Here is a 15,968-nt window from a genome sequence, read left to right as displayed (position 1 = left end):
AGACTTTTTAACCCTTTATAGGTAAAGCAAGTAGAGAACAACTACTAAGAGGGATTTTATGGCTGACTGGGTGTCCATAAAAGGGAGCTACCTACCCCCCACCCCTTTCATTTATCACAGGTCTGATAACCAGGAGATCCAATTCAAGGGGAACGTATAGCAAGGCAGAGTCAAGCAGGGTCCAAGAAACAATCAGCACAGAATGACTTATTGCTCAAACAAGACCAGAAAGGAAGCAGGAAGTTTGTATACTGTGACCAGGTAATCAGGATAAAGACTATTTGGCCTATCAGGAAGCAGGTCATGGAACCCTAGAAGCTGGTTTACCCAAGTCTGTGAATTCCACAGTAATTCAATAATTTGGTATTGCATGACAGCTAAGACTGTTTCCCAATAACCCTGTGGGCCTGGGTTTGAGACAAGTGTTGTGATACCTATGCCATTAATTATGCTTATAGTTATAAAGATTTTCCTACTGTCTAACCTAAATTTCCTTTGCTGCAGAATAAGCTGATTACTTTTTACCCTATCATTGGAAGACATGGAGAACAACTGATCAGAATCCTCTATATCAGTGCTTCTCAAAGCCGGTCCGCCACTTGTTCAGGGAAAGCCCCTGGCGGTCCGGGCCGGTTTGTTTACCTGCCGCGTCCGCAGGTTCGGCCGATCGCGGCTCCCACTGGCAGCGATTTGCCGCTCCAGACCAATGGGGGCTGCAGGAAGCGGCGTGAGCCGAGGGATGTGCTGGCCGTGGCTTCTTGCAGTCCCCATTGGTCTGGAGCGGCGAACTGCGGCCAGTGGGAACCGCGATTGGCCGAACCTGCAGACGCGGCACGTAAAGAAACCGGCCTGGACCGCCAGGGGCTTTCCCTGCACAAGTGGCGGACCGGCTTTGAGAAGCACTGCTCTATATGACAACCTTTTATATATTTAAAGACTGCTGTATTTCAAGTCCTAAACAAAATAACCAAGAGTAGTTTAAGTTTAGCAGCTTTCAGTATCCATAAAAAACACTCAACCATGAGTTTACAAGATTTTCCAATCTACAAAGGCACAGTTTTAAGATAAATAAAGTATGTACTGGATGCCACCAAGTGGTAGCTGTTATCACATACCAATATCCTTGGCATTATCCATTTTAAGCCAGCACTTCAACTTCAGGAAATATTGATTTAATGTTACAAAAGTTAGTGTCCTGATACAGCAGTTTTTTGGGAACAGGATACTACTGCTGGGGAAAGAGATAAAATATTCCAGTAGGGTCAAATTCTATTCCTACTTTCATGGCAAAACTTCCATAGGCAGCTGGTTTAAAACAAACAAAAGGAAGTATTTTTTCACACAATGCAGTCAACCTGTGGAACTCTTTGCCAGAGGATGTTGTGAAGGCCAAGACTATAACAGGGTTCAAAAAAGAACTAGATAAATTCATGGAGCATGGGTCCATCAATGGCTATTAGCAAAGATGGGCAGGGATGGTGTCCCTAACCTATGTTTGCCAGAAGCTGAGAATGGGCAACAGGGGATGGATCACTTGATGATTACCTGTTCTGTTCATTCCCTCATTGGCCACTGTGGGAAGACAGGATACTGGGCTAGATGGACCTTTGGTCTGACCCAATATAGCCGTTCTTATTTTTTTCTAATGAACTTGTTTTTAAATAAAACACCCTTGTGACACTCTGTACCTCAAAGTAGCAACCTGGAGCCCCCATATTCACCACTGTGAATTATGGTTTTTACAATGCATGCCTTGTGAGGTATCATTTGAAGAGTCTTGATCTGTTGAACATTAATATTCTGTTGGATTGTATGTACTATCATTGTATGTGAAGTTATGAAGTATTACTATATGTGTTACTGAAATGTGTTGTAAGGCTGGGAACACCCACAACCAGCCTTTCAGTTACAACAAAGGAGTAGCCATCAATAGCCAGCATTAATGGCTCATCCAGACACAATCCACTATCCTACAGAGGAGGAGGCACATATGCCCTGGGCGCAGACTCACCCATGTCACAGCAAAGCTCTTTCCAGCAAACTGGAAGAAAGTATAAAAGAGAGACAGTGACATCATCACTTGGCCTTTTTCTCCTCCCTTCCCCCCATCTCAACAATAAGGTCTGGAGGAAAAAGACTTTGAACTGGGGGAAGATTGGTCCCTAGCTGTAAGTTAATCCCGGCATGTGGATTAAGGAACCGCAACCTGCTTGTACCATCTATCAGGATGAGCAAAGCTGTGTGATTCAATTTTTGCTTAGACTAAAAATTTAGGATTTAGCAAGCATGTTTACTTTTTATTTTCTTAAGGTAACTGTCTCTGACCTTTATGCCTACCATTTATAATCACTTAAAATCTATCTTTCTACAGTTAATAAATCTGTTTTATATTTTACCTAAAACAGAGTGTTTTGGCTGAAGTGCTTGGGAAATCTCAAATCAGTTTACAAAGACTAGTGTGTGTCCACTCCACACTGAGGGAGAGGTGAACTACTTAATGAACTTGCACTGCCCAAGGGAGCCTTGAGCAGTGTAAGACAGTACAGTCCCGAGGTGCAAGACTGGGGAGCTGGGGGCAATTGGCTGGAGCCTCTCTATTGAGGCAGCCCAAGTTGGTGGGATAGAGGGCTCAAGAGTTCCACAGTCCACGTTGCACCCCGGGGACCCCGTCACAACCCTGAACCTGGAACCGATAACTACTACATTAGCAAATAATTGCTCCCAGAACCGGTCTCTTGATCCTGAGAAAAAAAGACAGAAGTATTGCTGGTCAAGACCCATGGTTCAAGCAAGGGAACTGTAGGATCCTCTTCTCAAAAAATGAACAAAAATACAAGGGAGAGAGCTGGGGAGGGGGGATTTAAAAACCAACATAGAAGTTGATGAAGCTAGAATGGCAATAGCAGAGTTCACCTGGAATTACACTTTTATGCTCATTTTAAGAATGTCGGGCACCTACATACTACTGTGATTGATGTGCCTCAAATTTGATAGAAAGATGGAGAGGTTGCTGGCATAGCTACATCTGCAAATAGAATAATAATAAACTTAAAGAACATTCTTATAAAGTTATAAAACATAAAAACAATATGTGCTGGGTCAAAAGGGGCAGTCAGACCAACATATATACCACAGACCAATACTGTATAAGACCCTGATAATGCAAGCTAATCCTTGCAGATGGATCTCTGTGCCCATGTAGATGAGTTTGTAGTAACGCACCTTGGCCTATTCCATTATCTGAAATGAAGGTGATTGTATGTTGCAGTGATTTTCTACATATATATCCAGGATATGCTAACTACTGAAATGCTGCTACATTCCAGTTCAGAGGTGGTTGCACTTCAATGGTGGTTGAAATGATTTCTGGATTGCCAGATTCTGCCCTGGTTTATGTGCTTGAGGCTTGCACACAAGGGGTTCCTTGTGATGATGGACAACTGTTTGCCATTGCTGAAAGACTCCTAGCATCCCTCAAGGGGATCATATATCCCATGTTGTTCAACGTCTGGGATATGGGTCTGATTCAAAAATCCTAGTCCAGTCAGTGGGAATCTTTCTTTGACTTCAATGGGCTTTGGGTAAGAGTGTACGTGAGGCCACTTGATGAGAACATTTCTAAACTCGGGGTTAGACGATCCTCAATAGAGATCAGATACACAGCTGTATATCTCTTGCAGGAATGCTGCAAATTCTCTCTGTACTGGTAGTGCCAGCTGGATGTCAGAGCTGCCTTGTCCTCAGCCCTAGAAAAAGAGACGTATGTGGCTGGTGCATAGAAATTGTCATTATTAGGACACAGAATCGTCCTTTATGTCGTATACAGGGGATTGGCTGGGAGGCCATGAGTCTTGGCATCATTCAGTCTCACTCTTACCCTAGAAAGGCGTTGGGGGAGGGCCAGGCTCAGCAGCCCGGGCCGTGGGCGGCGCTCGGTGTCCATGGGAACTGGGTGTAAGCGGAGCGTGCGCCGCGGCTCCCCTTCGCTCCCGGCCGCCATCATGATGCTAGGCCGCGGGCTGGACGCCAGGTAAGTGCGGCGCCCCCTGCCCCGGGGGCCTAGAATGGCGCTTCCTCTCCCCCGCCCGCGTCTGGCCGAGAGGTCTGGGCTGTTGGAGCGCGGGGGGCAGACAAAGCCCTCGCTATTGAGGCGCGGAGGGGGGCAGGCAGACGGAGTCCCGTTTGTGGGAGGAGGGGCGGGAGCCCCTGCTAATGAGGTGGGAGAGGGGGCAGAGTCCCTCCCTCCCTGTTATTTGTGACTAGGCTTGGGGGAGAGGGAAGGAGGGAGGGTTTGGCTCTTTGGCTTCTCCAGTCCTGATTTGTTACCCATCAGCCCCAGGCTTTTGAGACAGGGTGCCCTGAGGTTTGGGGGTGCTGGGTTTATTGTCTTCAGATTAGCTCTTTTATATTTGTCTAAAGGGAATGAATCCAGTCTTTATGTTGTGTTTTAATTTAAGGGGGGGGGGGATTGCCAAAAATAGTTTTTAAAGATCTAAAGAAAATAGTTTGGATAGGGTAACAGGATGTTCAAAGTGAAAATAAAGCTGGCTCTATTCCAACAAAAAAGTTACCTGCACCTATACATGACCAATCTTGTCCACTCATCCCAGCTGTCTGTTTTAAGCCATTTCATACTGTGCCCATCACTATAAAGTCTAGGCAACAAAATGTATCTAGGTTTAGTATTCTGGGATAAAATGAAGAGTAGTTGCTAATATAATCAAGCCTTGTGGTGTCCGTCCTTTTGTGGCCTTTAAGTAGCATTTTTAAAAACAAACTAACCTTTTCACACCTTCCTTTAAGGAAATGTAATTCCTATCTCTCAGAATTGAATGCTGTTCACATGTAGGCACAAAGTTGCTGAATGTCACTCTCATTACTTGATGGGGGGAGGTGGTGGTTATATGTATAGAGCGTCAGATGGTTCAATAGGAGAGGGGAGGGACCCCACATTGGAGATTATTTTTAGATTAGTGTTAATTGTGGAAGAAAGATTTTTATGATGGGCTTTTCAATGAGATTTTTTATACTCTCACTCAGTTTGTGAAATATTCCTTATTTAGATGGTAGCAGACTTGAGAAAACCATTGGGAGCTAGGAGACTATCCCCTGGTATTTGTCTTTAAAAGAAAACAACCTCCCTACCTCAAATTGTGCCTGCTTACTTTGAGGTAACATAAACTGATCTTCCTCTGCAATGGTATTTTCTTCTGAAAGACTTAGGATAACACACATGTTCATTTTCAGCATGCATTTTCACATATCTGTCTTGTCAAGAAAATATAGACTGTGAGACAATACTTTGGTCTTGAAGTACTGAATTTGCTTTGATTTTTCTGGGTTTGGAAGGTTGATGACAGTGGTCAAAATTAAGAGCCAGGATCATTTCAGTCTGTTAGAATCGCAACTTACACAGATGAAAGAAGTTTTAAATTTTTCCAACAAATAAGTGAGATGTGAGCAAATTCCAAGGCTAAGGATCTTGTCCTGTGTTACTAATAACATAGGGCCTGATCTTCCATACCCTAGCAAGCACAGTGTTTGAGTAGTTTTATTGGGGCCAATGGGATTTCTTACAGTACTCTGCAATTGGTAGTTAACATTTGCAGAATTGGGTCTGTAGCATAATGTTGTGGGCACCAAGCAATGGAATGAATGCGATGAGAATCATATGAACTTCAGCAGCAGTAGAATTGTGTTGCCAGTAGCATTGAAGTGCTACTATATAGTGATATGTAGGACCAGCAGAGGTGAGACCCTCAACTGAAGGCACTCATTAAGCAGATAGGAGGAGGAGGAGACTGAAGTATCAAGCGAAATATTAATGCCAACCAAATAAGTCTTGACTTCAATATATGGAGTGGTTTAAGAAGATTAATAAGTATAAACCAGGGATCGGTAACCTTTGGCACGCAGCCCATCAGGGAAATCCGCTGGCAGGCCAGAACGGTTTGTTTACCTGCAGTGTTCGCAGGTTTGACAGATCGCAGCTGCCACAGTTCACCGTTCCAGGCCAGTGGGGGCTGCAGGAAGTGGCGTGGGCTGAGGGATGTGCTGGCCGCCGCTTCCTGCAGCTCCCAGTGGCCTGGAACGGCGAACTGCGGCCAGTGGGAGTTGCGATCGGCCGAACCTGCGGACGCTGCAGGTAAACAAACCGTCCCAGCTCACCAGTGGATTTCCCTGATGGGCTGCGTGTCAAAAGTTGCCGATCTCTGGTATAAAATATGCAGGTGTTTGGTTGGAAGTTAAAATTTAAGTCCCACTCATAACCCATCATTAGCTTGAGTTTCTGAATTAATTAATAAAATTCTTATCAAATACATAGCTATTGTATTAGTATTAAAATTTATACTCATATAAAAAGCAAAATATAACCAATTAAAGTAATTTACATATATATTATTTTACCCTTATGGTTAATACATTCAATCTAAGATGTTGATATGTGAAAATTTACCTTGCATGTTTTTGACAACCCACCCTGTTTCACAAGACCATACCTACGAACTCTAAGGATGTTAGGTAGAGAGGGTACCTGCTTCAAGGACTTCCTAAGCTCTATTGGAGCATATATTGTTTGAGTTCCATTGAACAGGCATATTTTTCTGTAAATACCCCTCCTCCCACCTAACCAAAGGGCTCACATAAAATGTTATGCACCAGTGTTTTACCCTGCAACATTTTATGTTGTTGGTATTGCATAATTAATACTTTCTTTGTTTGCTATTGTGATGGAGATAGCATCGTTAATATTTCTTACAATTAGGCTTTTTATTTTTTGTTTTGTTTAAATAACTAATACTCTTTGTGCTGGATTTTATTTACCTCTTGTGAAAGTTAGAACCATTAAAACTAAGGCCCTGATCCTGCAATTGACATAAGCAGAGCCCTATGCTTGCGCAGTACCCCATAAAAATCAAGTTGTTTTCTGGTACTATGCCTGCCTCAATGTCTCACTGCTGATTTTTGTGGGGTTTACGTTCATATTTTCCTGTTTTAAAATACTTTTTCTCCTCTGCTGCTGTGTGAAAAACCTGCATTAAAACAGGAGAAACAGACTAACAATACAAAAGAAACATTGAAAATGACTATACCCAAACTGTTGTCAATTAAATACAGTTAAAAACAAGGGGAAAAACTCTTTATTCTTTCAGTTATAGTAAATTAGGTATAACATTTGTAAGTTTAAAAAAAATTCAGACAAGTGAGGCAGGGTTTTTTTTTTTTTTTAATTGATTATGTCCTTTAAGTCACTGAGACTTCTAAAATACTGAACGGATTTACTTCAAACGATAATAAAGATGGATCTTTACATAAGTGGTGTAATTTTGTTTGTATTCAGTATTTGCTGTCATGATTAACAAATTTTTTAAACTTGCACTTTGGAAAATTGAAATGAGCCTAACTATGGAGTTGGTATTGAGGACTTCAGGTGAAAAAATGAGTTCCTGAATCTGATAGACTTTGTTTACTTCTATGGTTACAACACTTTACTTTCAAAACCAATGCTCACTGGCACTTTTGAGTAGATTCCAAGGAAAGATCACTAGTCTGTGAATCAGGAGACCTGGCTTTTTGTTCCCAGTCACATACTTGCTGTGTGTGAGTTAGGATAAATCAATTCACCACTTTGTGCCTCAGTTTTACCATCTGTAAAATGGGGATATGGATCCTCGGATTCTTTGAAAAAGGCTTTGAAAACTACAGATGAAAAAGGTGTTTCCATCCATCCACCTATTCCAATAACATGTTCTACTACCCAGTGACAGAGAGACATTCAGAGACTTGCATGTAATTTCTAATAATGGTTTAACATTCACACATTAATGTATTGGGGATTTTTATATTTTAAGAGATTGGCGTGGTTTTGTGGTTATGGTCCTGGACTAGGACTCAGGAGACCTGGGTTCAGTTCCTGGCTCTTCCGCAGACTTCCTGTCAATCTTGGGCAACTAAGTTAAGTGAGACCACTCATGCTTAAATTTAAGCTTGTGTGTAAGTGTCTGGGGCTTTCATTTCTCTGGGACAGATTTTTAAATGTATGGAGGTGTCTAAAGATGCAGATAGATCGCTTTTGAGATTTCCAAAGCATCTAACTGCATAGGAATTTTATGAAGATTTTCTCAAGTATATAGATGTATCTGGTTTGGCTCTTCAGTTACTGCATTTTTACTTTTTAAACTTCAGTTTGGTGAGTCTTAGGCTAAAATAAAATTAAATTAAATTAATGGAGCTATCCTATCTCCTAGAACTGGAAGGGACCTTGAAAAGTCATTGAGTCCAGCCCCCTGCCTTCACTAGCAGGACCAAGTACTGATTTTGCCCCAGATCCCTAAGTGGCCCTCTCAAGGATTGAACTCACAACCCTAGGTTTAGTAGGCCAATGCTCACACCACTGAGCTATTCCTTCCCCCTGAAATATAAATCTCAATTTTTTATTATTTTATTTGTCTTTTTTTAGATAAGCAAACACCACATCGGAATATTAAGTATAATTTTCCTCTAGTAAATTTCCATTTTGCCCAGAAGTAAAATGACCAATTTGAAATATGTATGGTATAGTGATGACAGTACTGTCAAACCTGTTTAATCTGTATGTATTGTAATCATATTGTTTTTTTTGCTTGTTTTTCATTTTTCCTTGGTTTCTAGGGACAATCAAACTAGACAAGTACGAGAGGCTGTTTCAAATGTGGAAAAACATTTTGGTGAATTGTGCCAAATATTTGCTGCATATGTACGTAAAACTGCTAGACTACGAGACAAAGCAGACCTGCTAGTAAATGAAATATATGCATATGCAGCAACAGAGACACCAAGCTTAAAACTTGGATTGAAAAATTTTGCAGATGAATTTTCCAAACTTCAAGATTATCGCCAAGCAGAGGTATAGAATTAAAGCCGTGCATGTTGTGCTTGCAAACTTAACTTTTTTAATACGATTACCATAATGTATACCTTGGTTCTCTCTTAAGACTGAGGGAAACCACTTTTAAATGCATTAGTAACAAATGTGTTAGGAACAAAGCAAAATAAGCCCCACCAACTTTCATAGTTTACCCTACTAGTGACCTTTCTGCAGACCTAGGCCCCAATTGTGAAATGCCTTATGCTCATGCTTAACTTCATGCCTTGTGAATAGTTACCCTGAGTAGCTTCTCACACCTTTTGAAGAATGAGGGACAGACAGGTCTTCAGTGGAGATGAGAAGAGCCAATGGATTTTATTGGGCTATAGATTATGCTTAATAAATATTTGTTTTTTGGTTTTGTGACTTGGGCTGTCATCTGGAAACTGGAATGATACTGTAAGTCATTTCTTCTGCAAAATCTATTAAATGTTATTTGTGTTTTTTTCTATGTTAAATTATTATGCTTTGTACTCCCAAAATTAGGCTCCTGAAAAGAATTATGCAGATGATTAACTTTTCACACGTGAATAGTCTCTTTGATTTCAATGCGATGACTCATATGAGTCAAGTTAAACACATAATTTTTTTTTTTTTTTTGCAGGATCAGGGCCCTAAGAATAGTTTGACACTGTCCTGAAATAGGCCATATTACCTAGATGAGTTTGGTTCATGATTTTAAGTTCACTCTAAACAAAGCTTATTTTGATGTTAAAAGGTAACATGCGAAAGAGAAAAAGTGGCCATCTATTTATTGGGATGGGGATGTTCTCCATTCATTATAATACCTAAAAAAGCCTCAATGTGTTTTAAAGTTGTTGGGTTTTTTGCTCATATTTTGAATTACAATTCAGGTATTGTTCACTTTGTTATAAGTTATTGTAGACAGCTGGAAAATGGGTGAGTTTATGACATCAAATGTATCAAGGAAGAGAGGTGTTGATCCTGCAGTGGATCTGCAACGGTCAACCCTGGCACTAGCCTGGAACTTCACTGACTTCAGTGAGTCTCTACACGTGTGCAAGAGTCTAGCCACATGAATCTAATTGCAGGATTGGGGCATAATTAGAATGCAATGGATTTTTATTCAGCTTGTTTAAAATTCTGTTTTAAGCTAACACCTATTTAACTAAAACTTCTGGGAGTTTATTAAGGATACCTCTTACCCCTTTACTAAAGAGCTCAGAAAGCTCCTACTTCACATTTGAGTCACCAAGCAGTATGCTAACTGAAGAGGGGAATGCAATTGTTGACCTTCTTGCTGTTTTTATAAAGAAAAAAGGAAATAGAAAAAAACTTTAAAAAACCCAAAGAAGCCTTTAAAGTCATCTGTATACATTAAGAAACAAAAGAAAAAATCATAAATCCCTTTTTTTCTTTTGAAGTTCACCTTTAAGAGGTTCAGCCCTTGTTACTCAGAAAGGGCAATTGAAAATAAAAGTGCTATATCTGGTCCTTTCACTATGTACTTAGCGCCAGATTTTTAAGGATATTTAGGCATCTAGAGATGCAGATAGGTGCCTAGTGGGATTTTTGGAAGCACATAGATGCCTAACTCCCATTGATTTCAATGAGTTAGGCATCTAAGCACTCTTGAGAATCTCATTGTCACAGTTCCCAAGATAGTTGCACTTCTGACCCCTTCTTGATTTCCTTGAGGGAACCCCACTCAGGTCCTATCTGTCACTTTTCTCAAGGTGGGAACCCACATTCCTCTCACTCCAGATCAGGGATTTAGGCTGTAATTCCTTCTGCAATTCACTGTGATCATCTTAACAAGTTGGAGTCTAGTTCAGAACCTGCTGTCCTGTTCTTTCCCTGAGGTAATGACAGGATAGACCAGTGACCAGCTAGTTTGTTTAGAACAAAAGCTTTACAGAGAAAACATACCATAAAACAATAAATAGCTTATTGCATGCTTACCATGTAATACTTCTCTACCATACATGACCCTGGTCCCTTTCAGTCCTTCAAACCCTTTCTGCGGGGTCTGTCCCTCTTGTTCACAGTTCAGATCAGTTCTTCCATGGAGAGAAAGTGACTCCTCTTCTATATCAGGCTAGTCACTTGATATAATACTTTGTTTGCTGGGCATCTTGAACCCAGTCAAAAACAAAACAAATATAGCCAGTTTCCTCCAGAAGGTGATACTTCTCCACTCCAAACATGTTTATCTGTCAAAGGTTTTGCATTAATTACCCCCCCAGTGATTTTAGTTCCTTCATTCAAGCTAGGCAACTTCCCCACAGTCACTGTACTGCTTGTCTTGTTTCAAGAAAGAAATTAACCCCTTCACGCCTGCTGAGTAACCATACAAAGGGAGAAGGGAAACAGTCGTGCATATTTAAAAAAAATAAATAAATCAGTAGCCCTCCAAGTTCTCCACATCCACTAGGCACACATTTCTGCATCTTTAGGCACCTAGATACCTTTAAAAATGTGGCCCTTCAGTCAAGCCATTTTCCACCATTCCAACAATTAATTGGGGTGAGGTTGGGGGGCAAAGACATTAAAAAGAAAAGGATAAAAAAGCGAACAGGGAATGGCTACATAAGTTCGATCTCTTGTTATCCATCTGTCTCCATTCCCCTTCTCCTCTTTGTGGGCATCAATTTATGCAGCAGCTTTCATATGTATTTTGTCAGAACTAGCAAGTGAAATAGCTCATAAGGACTGCTGATTCCATTCATTCTTCAGTAACAGCGCCAGATACTTAAAAAGATTTTGAAGTTCTTTAATTCATAAAAGTTCCAGTAATATTAGCTTAAGAGCCTTTTAATTTCAGCATGCTATAGTCATCTAGTGTTGCAGATCTCCAGTTTCAAACCTGGTTTCTTTGTTGAGTAAAAAAGAGGAAGATTAGAAAAACATGCAGAGGATGGGAGGAAAGTCAGGAGACAAAAAGCCAGCAAAGAAAAATAATGGGATTTAGCTCTGTAAAGATTAGGATAAACGTTTATGGTTCTAAAAAGTCCAGTTCTTAATGCAGTGCTTAACTCATGTCGAACTTTGGAACAATTGAGATAATTGATAGTACCCTTCACAGTCATGTACCTTGTAAAGCAGTTTTTATTTAGATCTTAAGCTTTGTCCATTAATAATAATTAGGAAACAAGTCTTTCCCCAAAATTTCTCTTCCTCTGTGGAACCTAACTTTATCTTGGCTGGCATTTTTTCTTTCATCACAACATTTTCTTTTTAAGATCCCTGGTTTTAAAATTGTTGGTTCTATTTTGTTTGTAATTGTAAAGCTTTACAATTGGAGTTGGAACTTTGCTTTATAAATTGTGTAGCAACAGAGCTCTTTTTTGTTACTTAACAAGTTAATGTGCCCCTATAAAAGAATGCATATCTATATAAAAGAGAGCATAGTATGATGAAAGGCATAATTGTAAATGAGTGAATGAGGATGGCAGTTCATTGATTGGCTGCCAGTGTCACACACTTTATTATTATGGACACTAGCATGCTATGTGTTCTACAGTCGTTCAGTAAAAAGTCCTTGGCCTCAAAAGCTCGCAGGTAGGCAAGACAAAAGGGGTGGTAGAAGCAGAGAGAGAGGAAGGACAAAGTAACAATAACTTCCATTTTTGTATGCAGTGATGTTGTAGCTGTGTTGATTCCAGGATATTAGAGAGACAATGTGGGTGAGGTAATATCTTTTATTGTGCCAACTTCTGTTCTAAAGTAACAAACAGACACAATATTGTATGACATGCATAGTCTTAGCTCCATTACCTGTCTAGCTGTTTTCATCTGTTTTTCCATGTAGAAGGTATTAAAACAAAATCTCAAATGTAAATATCTCTGAATGCCTTCATATATGTGCATAATATTTCTGATATTTTAAGTATATAGTTTGCTGCTCCCATAGCTTTCAAGAATCTGGAGCTTTGCATCTCTTAAAGCATATTAATGAGCAAACAATTTTAAATCATAATCTAACATTTAAAAACAAATATGTTTACTTTTAATCTCTTAAAAGCTGTAGAATGTAAGAGATTTAACATTGTCTATTTCCAGTAGTCAGTTCTTAGAATTCCCAGCCTAATTTGGTATAGTGCTATTGAAATAAAAGAAGTTACACTAGGGATTAATCAAGACAAGTTATTTCTTGATTAGTTTTATTGGTTCTGCATTTGCCTATATAAATATATATATATACAACCTCTGCTTCCACTGTTTTTTCACTGAATGTGGTTAAAATCCTAGTTGGATAGAATCAACATTACTCTTAAAGCAATCAGTTTTATAGAAATACATTTAATATGCAGAGGACTTGGGTAACTTGACTTTTTTTCCAGGTTGAAAGGCTTGAAGCCAAAGTTGTTGACCCTCTGAAAAGTTATGGGACCATAGTAAAACTTAAAAGGGTAGGTACTATATGGTGTATTTTCTCTCAAAATTTAGTGTATTCTTATAGCCATTTTTGTGAAGCTTGTTAAGTATACCAAATTATTTAAACTTTTCTTATTAAAAATAATTACTGCAACAAAAATGTATAGATGTGTAACTCACAACAATACATTGGAATTGCAGCTGGGAAATGTGTGAAGCAGATGCACTTCAGGAAACAGCTGAGAGGAGGGGGTCCAATCCCCTAGAGAATGGTGTCCAGCTGCGGGGTGGGAGGACAGAGTGGCTTATAGAGTACATGTAGAATAGTGTGCATGTGCAGCAACTTGCAAAAGCAACAGAACCCCATCATATCACATCTCAGAACTCCAAAATGGCATTCCCTGTAAATCCTGGTATATTTTTATTTTGAAGAGATATGTAAAACTTGTTTGCAAATGCTTTAGGACAACAACTACATTTCTGTATATATGAAATAAAGAGACTTTACTGTGTTAATTGAATTAACCCCTCACATTTGAACTAATTTAATTTGAATTAAAACAAGTCTTTGTGTCATCTGGAAACTTTATCAGCTGTGATTTTATATTTACTTCCAGTGCACTGATGAAAATCTTGAATAGGAATCAGGCCTAGTCCTGATCCCAGTAGACCCTCACTTGAAATACAGTAACTCCTCGCTTAACGTTGTAGTTATGTTCCTGAAAAATGCGACTTTAAGCGAAACGATGTTAAGCAAATCCAATTTCCCCATAAGAATTAATGTAAATGGGGGGGGTTAGGTTCCAGGGAAATTTTTTTCACCAGACAAAAAACTATATATTATATAGATATACACACAGTATACATTTTAAACAAACAATTTAATACTGTTCACAGCTATGATGATTGTGAAGCTTGGTTGAGGTGGTGAAGTTAGAGAGTGAAAGAGGGAGGGATATTTCCCAGGGAATGCCTTACTGCTAAATGATGAACTAGCACTCGGCTGAGCCCTCAATGGTTAACACATTGTTGTTAATGTAGCCTTTCACACAGGGCAGCACGAACGCGAGGGAGGGGAGACAGCATAGCAGACAGACAGAGACAGACACACACCTTGAGAGAGAGAGAGATGCACACTGCCCCTTTAAGTAAAAAAAGTGCATTGTCTTTTTAAGTGGATCAGGAAGTTGAGACAGCAGCTGCTGTCCCAAGCTCTCTCTGTCTCTCCCCACCCTGCTCTATATGGAGAAGTGGTAAATGGGGTGCAGGAGCAGGAGGGCGGGGGACACCCTGACGTTAGCCCCCTCCCTTCCCACCCTGCACAACAAGCAGGTGTCTCTGGGAGCAGCTCCAAGGCAGAGGGCAGAAGCAGCACAAGACAGTGGGGGCGAGGGACAGCTGAACTGCCGATTGATAGCCTGCTGGGCGGCTGCAGCACAGGGAACTTAGCGGAGCGGGGAGCTGATGGGGGGCTGCCAAGTGTTACAAGCCCCCACCAACTAGCTGCAACGGGCTGCTCTTCCTGCAAGCAGTGGACTAAGCAGGCGGCTGCCAAATAGGGTGACCAGATGATATCTTCAAAATATCGGGACTGCCGCAGGGGGAGCGCCTTTTCAATTGTTACACTCGCCGCGTCCGGGTCTTCGGCAGCACTCCGGCAGCGGATCCTTCAGTTGCTGATGGTCTTCAGTGGCATTTCGGCGGCGGGTAATAAATCTTGCTGCCAAAGACAGAAGTACCCGCCGCCGAAATGCTGCCGAAGACACAGACGTGCCTGGTAAGTGTAACAATTGAAAAGGCGCTCCCCCTGCCTCTCGCCGCCGCCTAATTTAAAAAAAAAAAAAAAAAGGGCCACCGTGCCCAAAACAAAAATATCGGGACAAATAGCATCCTGACCGTACTGCAGTCGGGATGCGGGACAAACTGCTCAATATCGGGACAGTCCCGATTTTATTGGGACGTCTGGTCACCCTACTGCCAAATGACGTTAGAAGGGAGCATTGCACAACTTTAAACGAGCATGTTCCCTAATTGATCAGCAACGAAACAGCGTTAACCGGGATGATTTTAAGTGAGGAGTTACTGTACTCCCATTTAGTGATGATTCCCCATTGACAACTACTTGTTGGAATCTTCAGGTAGCCAGTTCTTAATCCATTTATCACGTGCTCTCTTGATATTGTATAGTGCCCATTTTTTAATCAGAATGTTGTACAATACTAAGTTAAACACCTTACAAGTATAATTGTTATATCAACCTAATTTATAATCTCCTCAAAGAACTAAATATATTTGTTTGACAAGACTTGTTTTCCTTAAAACTATGTTGACTTGCATTAATTGTATTCCTATTCCTGAATTCTTTATTAATTGAATCCAGTATCAGCTTCTGTTCTGTTTTTGCCAGGGATTAACGTTGGGCTAACCACCCTATAATTCCCTGTATCATCCTGTTTGCCTTTTTTGAATATAGGCACAACATTATTATTCTTCCAGTCTTCTGGAATTTTCCCAGAATTCCAAGATTTACTAAAAATTAATATCAGTGGGCTACAGATCACCTCAACTAACTCTTCTAGGGCTCTTGAGTGCAAGTTATTCAGGCTAGCTGATTGAAAAATGTTTATCCTGAGTAGATATTGTCTAACATCCTCCTCAGTTACTAATGGACTATAAAGTACTTCATCATTCTTATATAATATGAGTATATCATCCTATTTCT

At 40.4% G+C, this 15,968-nt stretch overlaps 1 protein-coding gene across 1 annotated transcript in view; it reads left to right on the top strand.

Moving 5' to 3' along the window:
- Window positions 1-3,941: 3,941 nt before the first annotated feature.
- CIBAR1 (CBY1 interacting BAR domain containing 1) overlaps window positions 3,942-15,968 on the top strand; it is a 30,711-nt gene continuing 18,684 nt past the window's right edge. Inside the window, exons 1-3 of the mRNA XM_054018771.1 lie at window positions 3,942-4,030; window positions 8,653-8,887; window positions 13,213-13,281. Coding sequence (XP_053874746.1) covers window positions 3,942-4,030; window positions 8,653-8,887; window positions 13,213-13,281 — 393 coding nt within the window. The remainder of the gene's footprint in view (window positions 4,031-8,652; window positions 8,888-13,212; window positions 13,282-15,968) is intronic.

This window comes from Malaclemys terrapin, chromosome 2 (assembly GCF_027887155.1).
Source record: "Malaclemys terrapin pileata isolate rMalTer1 chromosome 2, rMalTer1.hap1, whole genome shotgun sequence".
Classification (NCBI taxonomy): Eukaryota; Metazoa; Chordata; order Testudines; family Emydidae; genus Malaclemys; species Malaclemys terrapin.
This window is presented reverse-complemented; position numbering and strand designations above follow the sequence as displayed.